The sequence below is a fragment of the Lagopus muta genome, chromosome 3 (genome assembly GCF_023343835.1).
Source record: "Lagopus muta isolate bLagMut1 chromosome 3, bLagMut1 primary, whole genome shotgun sequence".
Lineage (NCBI taxonomy): Eukaryota > Metazoa > Chordata > Aves > Galliformes > Phasianidae > Lagopus > Lagopus muta.
In genome coordinates, this window is record NC_064435.1 from 57,652,708 (window position 1) to 57,671,127 (window position 18,420).

At 40.9% G+C, this 18,420-nt stretch overlaps 1 protein-coding gene across 3 annotated transcripts in view; it reads right to left on the bottom strand.

Moving 5' to 3' along the window:
• Positions 1-4,678: 4,678 nt before the first annotated feature.
• Positions 4,679-18,420, bottom strand: part of ZNF516 (zinc finger protein 516) — a 101,631-nt gene continuing 87,889 nt past the window's right edge. For all 3 annotated transcript variants that reach the window (XM_048938953.1, XM_048938954.1, XM_048938955.1), the window contains exons 4-6: positions 13,405-13,509; positions 12,434-12,501; positions 4,679-5,869 (exon numbers count right to left, since the gene is read on the bottom strand). In XM_048938953.1, the coding sequence (XP_048794910.1) occupies positions 5,810-5,869; positions 12,434-12,501; positions 13,405-13,509 (233 nt within the window). In that variant the 3' untranslated portion in view covers positions 4,679-5,809. The remainder of the gene's footprint in view (positions 5,870-12,433; positions 12,502-13,404; positions 13,510-18,420) is intronic.

The following is an 18,420-nucleotide window of genomic DNA, read 5'->3' on the forward strand; positions in this document are numbered from 1 at the left end:
ACTCACCACACATAGGGTCCCACAGGGATTGCTGGCACAGGTCCCCAGCTCAGGAACTCGAGGCTGCTGGCTCCTCTCAAGGGATGGTGAGCAACCAGAAACCAAGCACGTAATCAAATTTCCACACAATCCCACCTTCTAATTAGCAAATTTCCACAATTCTTTCACTGCAAAGAGCACCAGAGCCTGTCAGTAGACCTACAATTTCAACATACATACATACAATGTGTGTAATACAGCATCTGCAGCAGGCTTCCTTCTGACTAGCTTTGGAGTAATATAGTCCAGGTATGCTATCTACTTGTAAAGGAAAAAAGGAAGAGCTAAGAAACAATCATTCCTATCTTGACAGCAGGTTTTTGTGCCTTATCTGGAGCTCAGTCACACAACTAGCTGCCAGTTGTTGGCAGGGAGTAACACAACTCATCAAGACTCTGGCAAGGTTTTCTCATCTACAGAAACTTTTCCCACCACTACTCGGGAGGTGCCACCTCCTCCATGATGCAAGAAACCTCTTATGGCTGTGCTCTCTGAGGGGAAAGGAGAGGAATGTGTGAAACAGGAAAGTTTGGGAAGACAGCAGCCAGCAAACCAAGCATCATCTGCAGTGCTATCAGGACAGACCTCATAGGTGAGCTAGCTGAAGTGACCTCCCATTGCTGGTCCCTTCTGCAAGGGCAGACCCTCTGTCTCCACAGAACAGGGACTGCTCTCTAAAACGTCATGGTAAGAGCAGGAAACGGTGAGTTTGTGACCTCCCATCACTAAGGAAGGTCCCTAGCAGAAGTGTTTTTGGAGCACCATCCTAGTACTCTGTGGCAAGCCACAGGTCTCAGAAACCACCAGTGGCTTGGTCATTGTCCCAGGTACGCACAGCATGGCAGTGTCCCAGAAAAGTAACCAGGATCCTGGGAGTAAGATGAACCGGAAAACCAGTGCCCCTTTTCTTTTATATAACACTAGAACAAAGAATATTTAGAAGATGAGTAAGTCATTTTCTCTCTTCTTAGAGAAGTCTTCTAAGACCCCTGCGATACTCAGGTTGATGATGATGAAATATGACATAGAGATTTTCTCTTACAGAAAGGAAACACGGGTGTGTCACATTTTCTAAACTCTTGAAAAGTAACTTACCTCTGTAGATCACACTGATAATATAGGAACAAACAAGTCAAGCCATCCAGTATATCCACCAGAACTGGTTTACAATAGAAAGCAGTTCACAGAGAGTCAAGTGGATGGAGCCATCTCAGTGTCACTTATTTTTTAACAGATTAGAGCATTCCCAGCTCTTTCCATCTAATATACTAAGAGGCATCTTAAAATATTCTGGGTTAGAATGCTATCTGAATGTACCCTCGAGCATCCTCAAAGGATTGCTGTGGTTCAGTATCTGCTTAAAACACTATGCCTTCTTGCCTTTTTTTTTTCTCTCCTGCTTGGGGCTAGACAGAGTCTGCTTGTTTCTTGAAAAGAGCAATATGCTTTTCAAAACCCCTTGGGTATTGGACCCTTCAGTCCAGCCTCGACTTCTCATAATTATGGTCCTAACTGCAGCTCGTGTCCCTTGCAATGAGCAAGACCTCTTCTAGTTAAGTTCCAGAGTTTCTGCTCCATTTTCACAATCTTTTGATCCCTCATGCTGTGGACTTTGCCTTTTATTGGCAAACTATTCACTCAGAAAGTTTTGGTGATTCTCTATGGACCTCTTGTTGCGCTGCTACATTCACCTTAGTCCCATCCTCATAACACATTCCATCTACCTATGTGAACTTCAGAGAGTCAAAACTTAGCCTCTTACTTCAATGTGCTTTCTGCATCTCTTTTTTTCATATAGCCCTTTGGCAATATCCACCTCGGTATTCAAACCCACACAGCTGGGTCATGTTCATGTTCTTGACCTCTCACCCCAAGCTATAACCAAACTATCTTGCTTTGTGCCTGCTTCCTATTCCCAATATGGTATCTTTTTCTATATCTCTCAATAGCAGAAGCGTCCTTCATGTTGACTAGTAACAGGTGATCAGTTGGGAACAAAACTTGTTTATAGTACAATACAGATTTTTTTCTCCATTCATGCTTTGCCCTTTGTCCAACAGCCTTGAGATAAAGGCAATTCTTTGGTGCAATTATTGTTTTTTTTTATTTTTTCCTCCCAAAATAGTACGAATGGAGCTCAAAATAGGTTATATATAAGTTTAAAAACATATGAATATATATGTGTAAGTTTCTCTCTAGGTCTAGCACCAGGACCATGCAGGCACTTCGCTATCTCTTTTCATAGAATGGCTCAACGTGGCACACATACTTTGAAGTGTCAGGCATGACAAATGTCTGTGTGCACTCCGAGACACAGCATCACATGGTACCAGGGGAACAGAACATGTTTAGGGGTTATCACAAAATGTACATGATGTCAAAGCTTGGGAATCGTTGAAGATCTGACAGTTAATAGCAGATTTATTTTTGCACAAACAGAAGATGCTGTCATCCAAAGGATGATTTTAACTAGTTTGCATATAAGCAGTCTTCTATAGGACAGGCAGGGGTGCCAATTTAAACTTAGTCTTTTCACTAAGGACTTTAAGTAGTTTCCAAATACTAAACCAAAAGTTGTTTTGGCTAATCTGCTTTCCACTTTGCACTATGTAATGAGTTACTCATAACATATTAACAGAAAGAATTTCAAGAATGCAAACAGAATTGTGACAGTGCTGTAGCTGACTGTCATCATGGAAAATGTTTCTCCAAGTTCAACTTTCAGTCAGTGCAGGATGTTCAGGACACAACACTGCTGTGGTGAAGAGAGGTCCTTCTTTCACCTGCACTCCAGCTATAATGAAACACACAACAACAGAGGGAGGAGCGAGAGAAAGAGATGGCAGATACACTGAGAACCTGCAGTGTAGATAATCAAACCCTTTATTGTCTAAGTTACATTAGACTTGCAACACCATAAAAACCTGTTAAGAAGAAGAAACAGTAGATTGGTAGAGGTAGTAGAAAGTCCCTGTAACAGTCATAAAAGGGCTTTTACAGGAGTGTATCATGCCAAAGAACTTATCACGTCATTTAAAGGAGCTGATCAAAGCCCACTGACTAAATAAATAAAGAACACAACTCAATTTTAAATACTACGGCCTAGCTAAAATAACAAATCAATACAATACAGCGATAAAGAAAAAAGAAGAAATCATGGGAGTCATTTGAGAAAACAGATGGTCTTTAGGGTTGGCTTTCTCCCACCCACTCTTATTTCTGGTTTAATTAAGTGAAAATCTCATTTCTGTGCTATACACAGCATATAATTATTTAAACTGATTTTCCCTACTGTTGTTCTTCATGTAGCTAAATCATGATTGTAAACTTTGCTGATTAGTACCCTGGTAATGGCGATGACAGCACTAGCTTCTCTGTCAGATATTTGGAAGAAAAGCTCCAGAAAAAAAGCTTTTGGCTCTAAATGTTAACTAAGATTTTTTTTATATCAGCTTGCAAAGCAAAATTAAAATGAAATAAAAAAGAAAGAAATTACAAATGTACGCTACGCTTTTGTGCCATTTTGGGTACACAAGAGTTTTTAATAACTAAAACACAAACAAATAGGCTAAACAACTAGCTTCTGTGCATTCCTGAACCATCACCATTATTTCCATTCATGGAAAACATGACTCAGAAAAGCAACGAAACAAAGAACAAAACCGAAAAAAAGAAACTAATAATAATAATAAAAACAAATGAGAAAGCTAGTGCAAACCCAAAATGATAATCATTAAGCAACACAGCAAAATATTTCTCTTTTTTTCTCTCTCTTTTTTTTTTTTTTTTGGTGTACAATGGAATGTGTCTATGCGACCTCCCTCAGAATAACTTCACAGAACAGTTAATTACAGTCACTTGTAAGCATTTGCACAGACATTCCTAACTACACCAAGACTTACAGAGAATTCTGGTATACATCTGGTGTAATGGTATAAGGAAAAACTAATAAAAAAATACACAACAGAGTTAATTTGCATTGTTGCAAGTGTTGTAATGTAACAAAAACTGTCAAGTAATTTAAAACAAGTAATAAGAAGTATCCAGAACCAATTACCAACTAGATTTTCTCTTTAAAAAAGCAAACCCTCCCCCCCTCCCACCCACCAGAACTGTTAGAACAGAAAGATCTCGCTTTAAAGGGTATTTTTTTTTGTATTTTTGTTTGCTTTTTTTTTTTAAACAAATCTTTGTGTCAGAAGCCCTACAAAAACAGCACTATTCCATTATTGTATTAAGTAAACTGTTGCTCTCACCTGTAGTAAAGGTTAGCATCATTTCTGTACATGTAAAATTATTGCTTTTTTGAAAAATATATTTAGCATGCTAAGTTTTTTTAAATTCCATCTCCTGCCTTTACAAAATGTTACAATTTAAAAAAACAAAACAAAACAAAAACAAACAAACAAACCTAGTAAAGCTTTTGCAAAAAATTTTCACAGAACGTTTTCTTTCAAGGCAGCAGTAACTTTTGATAATGCATAAAATTATATGTGCAAAATCTGAAAGTCTCAGAACTATTACCATCACACATAGTGTCACAGCAATAAGGAAAGAAAATATTTATATCTGTGGAATACATTTTAATTGCTTACACTGCATGGTTAACAACCTGTTATGTGCCACAACCCCACCTTGGAAACTTGCAGTTAAAGAGTTACTGTAGAAGAGGTATATAAAGCTTTTTTTTTTTTTCTTTTTCCCCCTCGTAACACCACCAGTGATCACTGCGTACAAGACATGACACATCGTATGAACATTAACCTGCCACCACAACAGAAGGACCTCGTCTTCTCAGAGTGTGGCCGGGCCCATGGAGGAGCAGAACAGCTTCGGGCTGAGGCACTCCGTGACGCCTTCTCCATTAGCAACATATGGATGGGTGGCATTAGACAGCTGAGCAGGTCTATTTATGTAATTGTTTGAAACGTGAAGACTTCCTTTGTGATCAGGTCGAAGAAAGTAGCCCTGTTACAAAAAAAGGTCCTGAGAGTAAAACACAGAAGCCTGTTTTTCTTAGTGTTCAACGAGCTTTTCTTTTCCCAAACAGAATAGAAGCTTTTCTGTGGAAGTGTTTCCATTTCCATATTCACATACTATTAATGGTGCGCAGTCAAGAACAAGAGCACTAGAAATGCAAGTGGTCCCCAAACTGTAATGAAACAAACCATTGCAGAGTGACGGTCTTTCTCTTTAGTCCCTTTAATCCTTCATCAAGCATTGCTTTCTCAGCACCGAATGCCACCTTCTTCCTACACCCCCCTTCTTCCTCTCTCTCTCTTTTTTTTAATTTGCTTTTCAGCATGACAGGCAGTGGCAGTTTCATTAATTAATACTTCTCCAGCCCTCGAATCCACTGCTGTTTTTCAAATGTATCAAATAGTCACTGTGAGCATCGGGGAGGTTTTTGTTACAGTGCTTAACTTCTTCATGCTGTCCAAATCACATAAAGTTTAATTTTTCCAGTGTCTCAAACTTCTCTTGATTAATATAGATGCCTCGTGCTGCCACGGCGCTTGCCAACTCCACTGTTTATTATAAAGGAAATAAGGAACCATGGGACTGATTAGTACGTCAATTTATATATATCTCGTGTAGCATCTTCATTTATTTCCCAACGACGAGCGGCGCGGCGGCACCCCCTGCTAGCAGAGCGCGGTGCCGCTCCCAACGCCGCACAGTGCTGCCGGCCAAGGCGATGATCCGTGCTCTGCAGGGACGCCAGGATGCCGGCGGGGCGGGGGCTACGGGGGGCTCCCGGGCTGAGGCTCTAGGTGCCCTTGTGGAGAGGCAGCGTGTGGGCAACGTCGGCGCCGGTGTGGTCTCTGCCCTGTAGGGAGGAAAGAGGGAAAAGCTCATTCTCACCTCCTCGCCTTCCCTATTGCACCTGCATCAAGCGTCCGGCGAGCCCTTCTGGTGCTCGTTCCTTCTGACTAGTGTCAGAAGGGCATTTGTCAGACCTATAACGTCTTGGACAAACTAGAAGAACAAGGAATGGAGCCGCTCAGAAATACTAAGAACATGGAGGGATGCTCCTCCAAAGAGAGCCAAGAGGGGTTCATAGCCCGATGAGAGCTTCACAGAGGCTAAAGTTGGAGGTCACAGAGGCAGCTCAAAGAAGAAAAACTGAATTACTGTGCAGGCTTGTCAAAAGCTAAGAAGACTCTTTCCCTCCCCTTGTCATCTTCCTTTAGGTTTTTGAGCCAATTTTCATGAATAATTACGTGGAAAAAATAGAAGGGGTATTCTGAAAATCAAGTGAAATTAAAGATAACATCATGAATAAGTGGGAGCCTGCAGCTCCTGAGAAAGGCTTTAAAATGACATTTAGAACATCACTGTTGGAACAATGCAGTTTACAATCTTGATCCTAAAACAACATGGCAAGATTAATCTTATATAAATGCGCTATCCTTAAGCTAAAGTCCTGATGAAGCGAAACAGACCATTTTAAATTAATGCAACATAAAATACAGCACCCATGTAAAATCCAAGCGTGTTTCAAGCTGTGCCTATGGCAGCCCTAGAAATAGCTGAAGAAAGCCCAGCTCTGGTTGACATAATGTATTAAGTGCATCTCTTTTGTTAATAGATTTAGAAAATTCCTAATTAAACCTGGCCTGAGATTCATGACATTTACCAGTCAAAGTTTGGTTTAAGTCGAAAAGATTTGCAACAAAATTAAAGAAAAAAAAAGCTGCTGTACAGACCGCAGTATATTTGAAATGTAGGAAACAGTAACTGAATGAGAGATGTGATAAAACTTCCTTAGTTGGATGCTGAATTTCCTGCAGTAACCTAAGAAAGATGCTTTACATTTTTGCACGGCTACATCATGCCTGAGAGACAGAGCCACAATTCCAAGTGGAGGCATTCATCACTAAAACCTCTTGCACAGAACCAGACCCACGGACATAGGGGAGCATGGCAAGCTTCCTCCCAGCTGTAAGGGGGAGGAAGGGGAGATGGGCACCATGTCCAGGTTTCCCTGGGCAAGAGCTGACATAGAGGGTGATAGGGGCTGCTGCTCTGGGACAGCCATCCTGTGGGCAGCACACACCCACAGGGCATCAAGTATATGTGAAAGGGAAGATTTATCACTTTCCACTGGGAAGGGATGCACAGAGGGTCAGGGATGTTTCCCTGTTGTCTTTCTTCACACTGGAGAAGTCCTCCTCCTCGATGGGGAGGAAGGCTTTCCTGCAGCAGCACTAGCAAGAGGGAGAGCTGAAGGCTTCAGAACTCAGATGAAAAACTGCGTCAGCAAACAGGAGCTCCTGGAGAATACCAGAAAAAGGAGGGCAAAGAAAGCTTTCCAGAAATCACCTCTTCATAGCGGAGGAGGCTGAAGGCTGGTGGAGGTGAAGACAATGGCCCTGGGCAGGAGCCGACCTTGGGGCACTGTCATGTTCTCAATTCCATCAGGAAAAGGTACCTGAGCTTTCTGAGGGCAAAAGTGGCTCCCTCCTTCGCATCCATACCCACTCATGGAAAAAGAGGGATGTCCGTCAGTTTCAACCATACAAAGTGGGACTGAGAACTGATTTTCCAGTAGATTGAAAGCTATCTCTAAGTCTTTGGTTTTGCAATTGTTAGCAAGGCAGTCAAGTTCTCGATCAAGTTTTGAGCTTTTCTGTAGAGGAAATCTTCAGCTTCCATGACAAAAGCTATTTCTGTACTGAGTTTTAGAGCATTACACCAGTTAACTAGAAAAGGAAAAAATCAGTCTGTGTGCATTGTAATGTATTGGAGATAGATGATCGCATGACATCGAAATAAATTACAATAATCATTTTGGACCATGGGCGCCTTTTCAGTTTGTTAGCAAGAGGAAAAGACTTACAGCAGCTAATCTTGTCTACTGCATTCCTAACCTGGTGGGTTCCTGGCGCATGCATATTACTCAGATTCCAGTACAGCAGCCTCCATGATTCCTTGATTGTTTGCATTATAATCTCCATATGTATGAACGAGACAAATTAGGTTGCCATTTATTTGTTCATTATCTATTATTTTGATTAATGGAATTCTTGTTCTCAGAATAACTATTTAAAAATAACATTTGCAATAATGAAGACTGAACTATTAATCATGATCTTTAGAAGAAACTCAGCAAGGAACTGGGGCAAGACATTTCATATGAACAAATGTCATAAATAGGACTTCTAACATACAGTGCTAAAACTTCAAATGAAAAAAAAAAAACAACACCCAAACACAACGCTAACAGTTTAAATAACTTTTTAAGATATATATTTTATTTTATTTTGCTCTTCCCCCTCTCCCTGCAGTTGGTTAAGGACAAGCAGGGCTGTGCTGTAGTTGGCCTACAAGCCCGTTAGAGGTATCAAAGGTCCCCAACCTTTCCTCCAAGTTTCTTTGCAACACATATATTGTTTTCTTGGTTTCTTCCACTCTATCACTCAAATTCTAGCTTTTCACATCATTATCTTATGCAGGTATTGAGCACTACAACCAATGTTTTTAAATAGTCATAGTGGAATAAGTTAAAGCTCACAGGCTCCTTAATGAAGGTGTTGTGCTCCTGTCACAGAGGCTCTGCTGTATTCTAGCTCTTTCACAGAAAAGTACTGCCACTGTCCTCTGGCATGTGGAAAGCTTCAGCCACAGATATCCATGATACCAACCGTTAACTTTCTTTCCAGCCTGTAGCTTTTCCTTGATCTTCTGTGAGTAAAAGAATAGCTTTCTGGAGAGGGCAGAGGTTAGAATTTTGGGGGTTCTGCTTGCTTCATTTGAGCAAAAAGCAAATTGGCAGAGAGAGATCCAGCGTCTTTGGCTCCAGCACTGTAGATACGCTTCACACACATGTATATTCTCAATCAGAGAGAATGCTGCTAACCAGCAAGCTATGCCTTTTGAAAATCCAATTACTTGTCTTTAAAAAAGAAAAGATTATATATATTTATTGATATAGATATATATAAATATACAGATATATTTATATCTATTTATTATAGAATATATTGTTTGCCACAGCAGTGATAAACTATATCCCTAAAGTAGGACATGTTTTTATATGTTTTTAAAAATGATCAAGACAAACACGAGGCATATGCATTAAAAACTGCCACAGCTGATGTTAGCATTTTGCAAAAGCAGACTATGGAATTGATCCTTGTGCTACTGAATGCACTTGGGAGCTGGGCTTCTGGCTGCAGTGCTGCAGTATCAGGCAGTTCCTCTGCAATAATCCCATGCTTTAGGAGAGCTTTCCTTCAAGAACTGCAGTGGTTTTGAGATTCATGCTGTAACATGGGCCCTTCCGAAAGGGAACCAGCTTTTGTCATGCTATGTATAAGCAACTGGAGTGTGTTTTCTCTGAATTCATGCTTTCTAAATCAGGTCTTTTGATGCTGCATAGTGTATTCCAAATTAAGATACATATTCATAGTGGATAAGTAAGCTTAATTATGGACATATTGGGATATTTAGCATTTATAAAAATATTCAGAATATTCAGTATGTTTAATATGGCAGCATTTCAAGAGGATCTGCAAGACTTTGCACAGATTGTATTAGTTGGGGTATAGAATAAGCGTTTTTTATCCTTTAGAAAAAGAAGACCAGGAAGTATTCTGGAGTTCAAGAGAAATTCATTTGGTGAAAATTTTGTTAAGCATTTGGGTAGAAGAGAACACAGAAATTAATGTTACGAGACACAAACAAAATGTAGGAAATAAGGTATATATTTCAGTGGTGCTAATGCCAAAGCATGAAATGTAGAGTAATGCTGACATTACCAACATTAGGTGTGCATGGCCCTCTTTACACAGCCCCATAGGTGGCCTACTTTTCAGTGCTGCCGAACACCTGCATCTCCTCTGGATGGTTCATTACCCTAAAGTAGGCTTCCTATTTGAACACCTAAATATAGACCTAACTGTCTCACCTTTGAAAAAGCTGTAGACTCTATTTTTAACACATGGAATTAAAATTATTCCATGAGAAAACTGCTATATAATGCAGCACTGTTGTAACCTACTGTGTTGGGGAATTTTAGAAGCCCTACGTAACTTTCTTTTATAAGGGAAACCTTCAGAGATGATCTTCTCTGACTACTGAAGGGAATGGGGGAACTGTGAAATACTAATATTAATATTTTTACTCTTTAGCTGACTACTCAAGGGAAGATATTTCACCTGTGAGGAGGAAACATTATGTAAAGTGAATCACTTCCACTTAACGTTAAAAAAAAGCCTCATTCTAAAGCTACTGAATGTGCTAACTATTGTTTCTTGCTTGAAGCATGTGTGTGGCACTCCTGTAACTCGAACTGACTTTACACCATAAACTCTCAAGAATAGATCTGTCCCCAATTAAGAAATGAAATGAAGACACGGAGTGACAATTTTTAAAGTGGGAAATTGTAATGTTACCAGAGTGCTGCAGGCATTGTTCCTGGTGCAAACTACTTCCCGTGCTTCTAAAGGTCCCTGCAGCTGCAGGTAGAGACAAATGTATTCCCTTGCTGAAGCCCAGGGATTGTGCAGGTGGAGTGGGAGTGCAAAGCCTGCTTGCGATGAGAACAAGGAAAACAGCAGACAACCGAATAATCCTAACTGACACAGATACTGACAAACTGAGACAAAGGCTGATACTGAAGAGCAAATGACAAAAGAAAGGAAACTGTCTCACAGAAAAGTGATCATACTGCTGCTTCTGTGGAAGAAATACCGATGGAGAAGAAACAAAGTGGTTCACGAGCCCAACCTCTACTCGGTATTCCAGTGCGTCGAAAGATGCTGTAATTTAATCAAATGCTTTGAAGACAGATTGATGTGGACTGAGTCTGGAACAGCAAACTACATTTGCTGTGGAAGAAGTCAGTCAATAAATTCTGGTGTAGCAGGTTACTAAGACAGGGTCATGAGTAAATTTGTTGTTCATAAATAAGTACAACACAATTTTTAAGAAGAGTCCAATTTAGCTTCCACATCTCCTTTTGGTAGATATGGCCATTAAGTTTTTGGAAATATATTTCCAACTGTGATCTTACATAGTCTTTTAAAGAAAGACAAGCAAAAACTGTAACACCGAATTCAGAAATTGATTTCAACTCTATAAGAGATAATCAATCAGCATGAAAAGATAAAAGAGTTTTTTCAAGATATTTAGGTTTACTAAATCTACATCACTAAACTAGAACCAAAGTTTGCAGCACTGCAGTGTTCTGCCCCAGCATATTCTTCTACTAAAAGGGATGTCCTAGTACAATTTGATGCATCACAAAAACAGCGTTTTCATGCAGTTCTCTAACTAGAACAGAATTTAGCTGCTACTGTCCCATAAAACCTAAATAAGCTTCGCTCAGAACAACGAGTACTTGAAAACTTCATGAGGAAAGCTGCTGGCCACTCATGAGACAGACCAGATATTCCAGTAGCAGAGACTGAGTTCCCAGAGTAGCCTCCAGGGCAGAAAGAAGCAAACATAACAGAGAAGACATGAAGGATTTCCACAAAGGGTGCAGCACATGACCTAAGCGATGTGGTGGTGCCTGGTGAGGATGTTTATTGAATAGATTGAAACAGCTCCTCATCTTCATGAAAGTAGGACTACTATTGAGCTCCATTCTCTAAACATGGCCGTAATCATCTGTAATTGCTTACTAAGAGACAAGAGGAAAGTCATAAAAAATTGTTTGTAGTAAAATATTAAAAACAAGGAAGGAGTGAGCAACGTTGAAAGCGGTTCCATATAAAAGAAAACTGCCCATGAGAAAGTATGCCCTGAAACCCATCTGTTAAGCTTGAAGATGGAGTGGGAAGGTTCACATTATGACAGTGATATCCAAAGATACGGGATATACAAAATAAATTCAGTTTAGTGGTTTTCTAAGTAGTAGATTTCTTATGCATAATTCAGAGTGCTGAGAAGTGTTTGTTAAGACAGGAAATACATTTTGAAAACAGGAAAGCAACACCACCTCAAAAAGTCCACATAAAGTGGGAGATAAGTCTTTGAGAGACTAGATACTGGCTGTTACAGTATAAGTGCTAATTGCATTGTTGCAGCAGAAAGCATGTTAGTTGTAAAAGCAAATTATTCCTAGAAATTCTTTAAATACCATCTCACTATTTTATATCACAGTGCATTACAGAGCTAGCTATCCCACCCACTCTCCAGTAAGCCAGTAACATGTTTATTTAAACACTAACTACTTGATCTACAATTAACTAACTCTCTATATAACAGACATTTAACAGACATTGACAAAATGCTTAAAAATTTAAGAGCTAAATATCAAGCAACACCATTATTATTTATACATGCTATAAAACAGTCAGTGCTTTACTGATGAGTATCACCATGCAACTTTTTCCCAGCTACCACATTAAAAACCAAACATCCAATTAATTGTAAAACATACTTGTTTTGGGGCATCTGCGGAGGTGGTGTGAACTTCAGTACCTCGGAGTCCATTAGACTCAAACACCACTGTGGGAACAAGGGGGGTTGTTAACAGATGAACATTCAAGCTTCGTTAGTGTGTGTACATTATTTGAGACCATTACAGATTAACCACGTTCAAAAAAAGACACCAGCTACTAGCCTGTGGCCGGAAAATACCAATTTACCGTAACACTTACTGTAAGAGAGTGTGCTAATGGCAGCCTAGGGCCACTGCCCTTTTTAATTCAGACTTCAGCGCTGAAGAAAGCAATCACTGACAACATTAATTATCGGTGTATGTGTAAAGGGACCCTCTTCTTGCATTACTTACCATTTGGCCTCTGTCATTTTGCATCAGACTGGCTTATGTATGCATCATTCACACTTCTCAGAGAGAACCCGCTAGTCTCACTGTCTCATGCGATGCTCAGGAGGCAACAATCCGGCTGGCTCTGGCCTCCCCCAGCTCAGCAGCAGGCTGTGCCAGGTTAAAAAGCTGCTGCTGAGGGCTGCTGATTTTGGGACTGACCCGTCTGAGGGAAATCTCGTTTCCCACAAAAATGGTCCTGTCAACAGCAATGATGAGGCAAAACAAAGCCTTATGTTCTGTTGAAAGGAGTACTTTGATTTCAATTTGTGCTGGTGGCAACAGAATTCATTAGCATATTCATTTCTGAGTACCCTACTCTCTAATTAAAATAAAACATTTGCAAACAGACTTATCTTAAATGCATTGCAATTTTATGGAGTTCGGGCAGGGATCAGGTAAGCAATATCCAGAGAACAAGAGCAATAGTCGTAAAAATAAAAACCTGTATGCTAGATTTAGGTATTGGAATTACTGAGGTTAACGTAGTATGGGAAACGTAATTCTTGGCATTTTGTCAGCTGAATCTGAAAGAAGGCAAGCGAGAAAGGGAGAAAGCAAGAGCAAGTGTGAAAATATACCTGTGTGGGACCTCTGATGAGTTCTGAGGTGACTGGGTTGGTTAAAGCATTTTCCACATTCCCTGCAGACGCAGTCTCCTTGGCGTGTTTGTGTCCTAAGCATCCCTGTAGTTGATAGGGAGGAGGGAAGGGAGGGAGACAGGGAGAGGGCGGGGGGAGAGGAGAGAGGAAAGTTGAGAAGAAAACATTATGCCAGAAGAAAACATCATTAGTATGTCTAATGTGTCATTATGTGAGACTACCTTCAGGCCCTGGATGACAACTGTCAGCCTTCATCTAGGCACCGGCTGACAGGCCAGGCACACACAGGACTGCAAGAATGCATAAATTACATTGAATTAAAAAATGCTCCCCATGATGTGCCCGCACCAGGACTGGCATGTCAGGTGTGCGCTTTTCAGAGCAGCTGGATCCACTTTTCAGCTATCACCCAGCTTTGTCAAGCAGTACATCAGGCAAATCAAAGTGACTCCAGCGTGGCGGAGACAAGTCACATGGATAATAGGAAGTGAGTAGGACCAGAGCCCGACTGTCCCCCCCGGGCGGCAATACCTCAGAGACAAATGCAGAGTGAGTGGAGCCATCACAAACTGATCAAACCTTTAGCCCCTGCCTACCTGCCTGCCGGTGCTGCTTTGACCCGGGAGCTCCAAGGCACAGACGAAAGACATCTGTGAATGAAAGTGTCATTCCGGACATTTTGAGCTAGTCGGGCACAGCAGCCTTCCTCCAGCCCTCGGTAAACATGTTTTCTAGGCCATTAGCATTTGTGGAAAACCGCTCAAACCTCTCCTTTTTCTCCAAAGGTCAGTTTACAGTATCTGACTTAAAGGGCTGGTCTTTGTCTTTTTGCTGCTGATCAAAAAAGACACATTTGACTTTTATTGGGCTTTTTAAAAAAAAAAAAAAAAAATGGCTGAACATCATCTTTTCTATTTTGGTAAAACGCCCTCCTCAGAAGGGAAGAGTTGATGTTTTCATTTGCCACTGGAATACTTTGGCTTTTAAAGACATTCTCAGGGGGTTGTCAGCAGAAATGAAGTTTGAGCTTTTCCTTTGTTTTGTTTTGCGTTTTTTTTTTTTCCCCTTCCTGTTAAGGCATTTTAAAAGAGTAAAACTGTGAACAAAAACAGTCCAGTGAAGAAAAAAACAAATACTGAAATCAACTGCAAGATGCCAGAGGGCCCATCCAAAATACAAACTGCTGTACCTCAAAGTGAATGCAAAAGGAGAGTGCAAAAGCTAACTGTGCTTGTGAAACACCAAGCATCCTATGATAGCTTTTACCATAACATAGATTATGAAGAAACTGTCCTGGCTAAGGAAAGAAACAGAAAAAAAAAAAAAAAAAAAAAAAAAAAACAACAACGACCAAACCAAACCAAAAATCCCCTGCCTGTTTTCTACTTCTATAATAGCACCTCCTGTAGATGGCAGTACAGTCTCTATAATGTAACTGAACAGAAACATCTCCAAAAAGTTCCTGGCAGACAAGAATCAGCTCGTGACTGAGACACAAATCCAGACTTGTCACACAGACACAAACACAACAGCTCTCTGAAGCCCAGGAGACTTGGGTTTCTCAGGTGGCTTTCTGAGATCTCTGTGAATCACAGATTCATTTGAGTTGGAAGGGACCATTAAAGATTATCTAGCCCAACTCCCCTGCAATGAAGGAACACCTACAGCTGTATCAGGGTGCTCAGAGCCTCCTTCAGCCTGACCTTGAGTGTCTCCAGGGATGGAGACACCATCTCTCCGGGCAACCTGTTCTAGTGAAAGACAAATATGCTCTTCTCCAACTTTTTATATTACCACACACTGTGAAGCAGAAAAATGTTTTTTCTGCTATCAAGTAACAGCAAAATCTGTCCTGTCTTCTTGTTTCCACCACCACAGTAACCCAGTTGCATTCAGAAACAGTGAGACTCATTTCCTCCTCCATCCACACACACAGCATGTGCACTCTGGTGAACTCAGCTCCCCACCCAGGAACCAGGGCAGATAAGGCATTAGTAAAAGTCTCTGCAGCAGCCCAACAGTTGTCCCAGCAGAATTCATGGAAGCACACTTCCCATCTCACGTTTTTAGGAGAGAAGGCTTAGAATTGCTGTTGTAAGCTAAAGTGCCCAAATGCAGAGGTGAATGGATTAGCCCTTTTATCAAACCCCTCCCTGGCAGTTACTTAATGGCAGTTATCTTAAAACACAGTTGGAAAAAAGGGACATAGCATCGAGGTATGGTTGCCATTGTTGTATATCCTAAGGACACCATAAGGCTTTTGATACTCCAGAACTTTGTGCTCTGGGCATCACTGCTGCAAGTAATAGCCCCATGACTCACCACTCAGGACACACTCCCTACAAGTGAACAAAAGACACTGGATGGCTGCAGGTGTCAGTGAACTCAGGTGGATGAGGGTGACCATGTGAATGGGAGGTCCTGTAAAAACAGCTTTCAAAGCTGCCTTGAGATGAGCCCCAAGGAAAGAGCACACTTGCTGCCATAACCCCTCCTTTCCAAGGACCACAAATGATATAAATACTGCAAACAAAATAAACAAATGCTGTTTATGTGTAACAATAAGATTTTCTCTATGAGTTTCAGGAAGTTTGGGCAGCACAAAACAAACCTATTCCAAGAACAGAAGCTTTGCGATGGCAGCTGCATCACTACAGAACACACAATTTTCCAAGGACGTGTTGGAATAAACACAAATGTAAAAGGAAGGGTCCCAGAAATAAACCAAGGCTCTACAGAGGAAGTTAAAGTCTGCACAACTGCACGCTAAAATATTCCAGTATGTTCCAAGATGAGGACATACTAATGCACAACACCCAAGTAAAGTCTATCAGGAACATTCAAAGAGGAAAAAAACGTGACAAATAGGGTATCTAACTAGGATTTTTTCATTGTCCCTTATGTCACAACGGCTATGTTCACACTGCTATATGAAGATTTAATTGCATGCTGCATACTGACAGAAACTCAAGGGGCTCAGCCTGGGACTATGTGTTAGTTCAGATAAGATTCGTTTAGCCTCCTCTATTTGCAGTTAGGAGGCTCTTGTTCCTTTTGCCTGCAACAGCTTTTTACGAGGACGGCTCTGAAAGTACTGCCTCCTATTTTATTATGTTGTCCCACAACATCAGAGGTGGATGTTGGTGGTATGGCAGTAGAGGTTCAGCCTTCCCACCAACATTCTGTTGTTGCAAGGCGTCAGATGTCAGCAGAAGGGCAGTCTGACAGAAGGGCATCTGACTGGAAGCGGATGGAGCAAAGGTGTGTCACTGAATTCCTTGACAAAGACAAAAATGCTACCCGCTGATATTCAGTGATGTTTGCTGAACATTTTATAGAGACCAAACAGTGGATATAAGCACAGTGAGGCAGACGGTGATGCATTTCAGCAGTGGTGACAGCAGCAGTGGGTCACCTCTGCTGGTGCAGATGTTTACAAGTGCAGCGTGCAGCCTCTTGTTCATCACTGGTGAAAATGCATAACTAATGGTGGCAACCATGTTGAAAAACAGTGTTTTGTAGCTGAGAAAACTTGACTGCTGTAAAACACTTAAAATGAAAGAAGAAATTTCGAAGCAGAGATAGGCACTAAATTACTTCCAGTTAAAATGTCTCTGGATATCAGTGCCCAGCTAAAACATAAAATAAATGTAATAAAATCCCTCTCTTCGAAAGCAGGTAGACGGAGACCTCCTTGGAAACCTTGCCCCTATTTTTACTGTGCTCCAGTGTTCCTCATGGGTTTTCTGGTGCCTGCATTCACTCAAGTCAGTTTCAGTTCATGTCTTTTATTGTTTCTCCCCACCTTTCTTAACATGGCTGGGAGCTCTGTGGATCAGTAATATTTCTCTGAGCAGGTTGATAGGATGTAGTCTCAGATAACATCAGCAGGCTGACCCACACTAAGGTACCTCAAGGTGCTTGTGGAACAATTAACTGGTACTCAGAGCAGGGAGAAACTTCAGACAACATTCCCAGCCACTGTGGTGCTGAAAGGGGCCTCAGCTAAGATTTGTACATGAACACTGGCCCTGCATTTGTAGAAACTGATAAAATCCTTCTCCTCTTTTCCTTAACAAAAACCATGACCTTGATGCTCCTTACAATAATTACATAGCCTCTAAGCACCTGCTAAATTGTTTACTCAGTAGTGATAACAGTCAACTCTTACGCAACATTACTTTTTATCTGATTGAGTAAAACCAACAATAGGGTGGCTTAAAGGTGCACCTCATTCACTATTTGGCCTCCCTGTCTTCTCCATAAGGCTTGCACAAAGACCTGACCCAACATTCTGTGTCTTTCCCTGCCTCATGGCTGCCAGAGCAGTCAACCTGCATACAACTTCTGGCAACTAGGCCACAACTGGCCCTAGACTACCAGCTTTTCAGTGTCCCATATTTCATATGTAAATGTAAAATGGGCTCATAAACTCATACTCCTTTGACAAAAACAGAGAGCACCATGTCATGCAAAGGTACTTGGCATTACCAGCTGTAGGAATAAAGGTGTGAAACAAGTGCTTTTTGCTTGTGGAAGTCAGTTCTTGCACAGCTTCTAGTAAGAGAAGAAATGTTTAAGAAACCTGGACAGCTTACAAATGGCAAAAGTTGGGACTCTAGTCCATTCTCCAATCCCACATGCCCATCCCAATAGTAATAAATCACTGACTTTAAGTTTCCAGTGAGGCAAACTAATTTTGGCAGTCAGAAGTGTATGGTTTCAAATGTAAATGCACAGGTTTCTTTTTTGTTATATATATACATATTTTGTTTTGTTTTGTTTTTACATGGCAGTTGACTGGCAAGATACAGAAGGAGAGGTGTGGTACTTATTTTTTTATTCCCTGAACTTTAAACTGGTTATTTGCACAGCAGTCTTTCCTGCTTATGTGAATTGGGATGTAATGTATTCAGCTCCACCTCTTTTTAATTGTAAACATAAAAACAGATCAAAAGAATCGTCTGAAAAATACCATAGCAGTCTTTGATACGG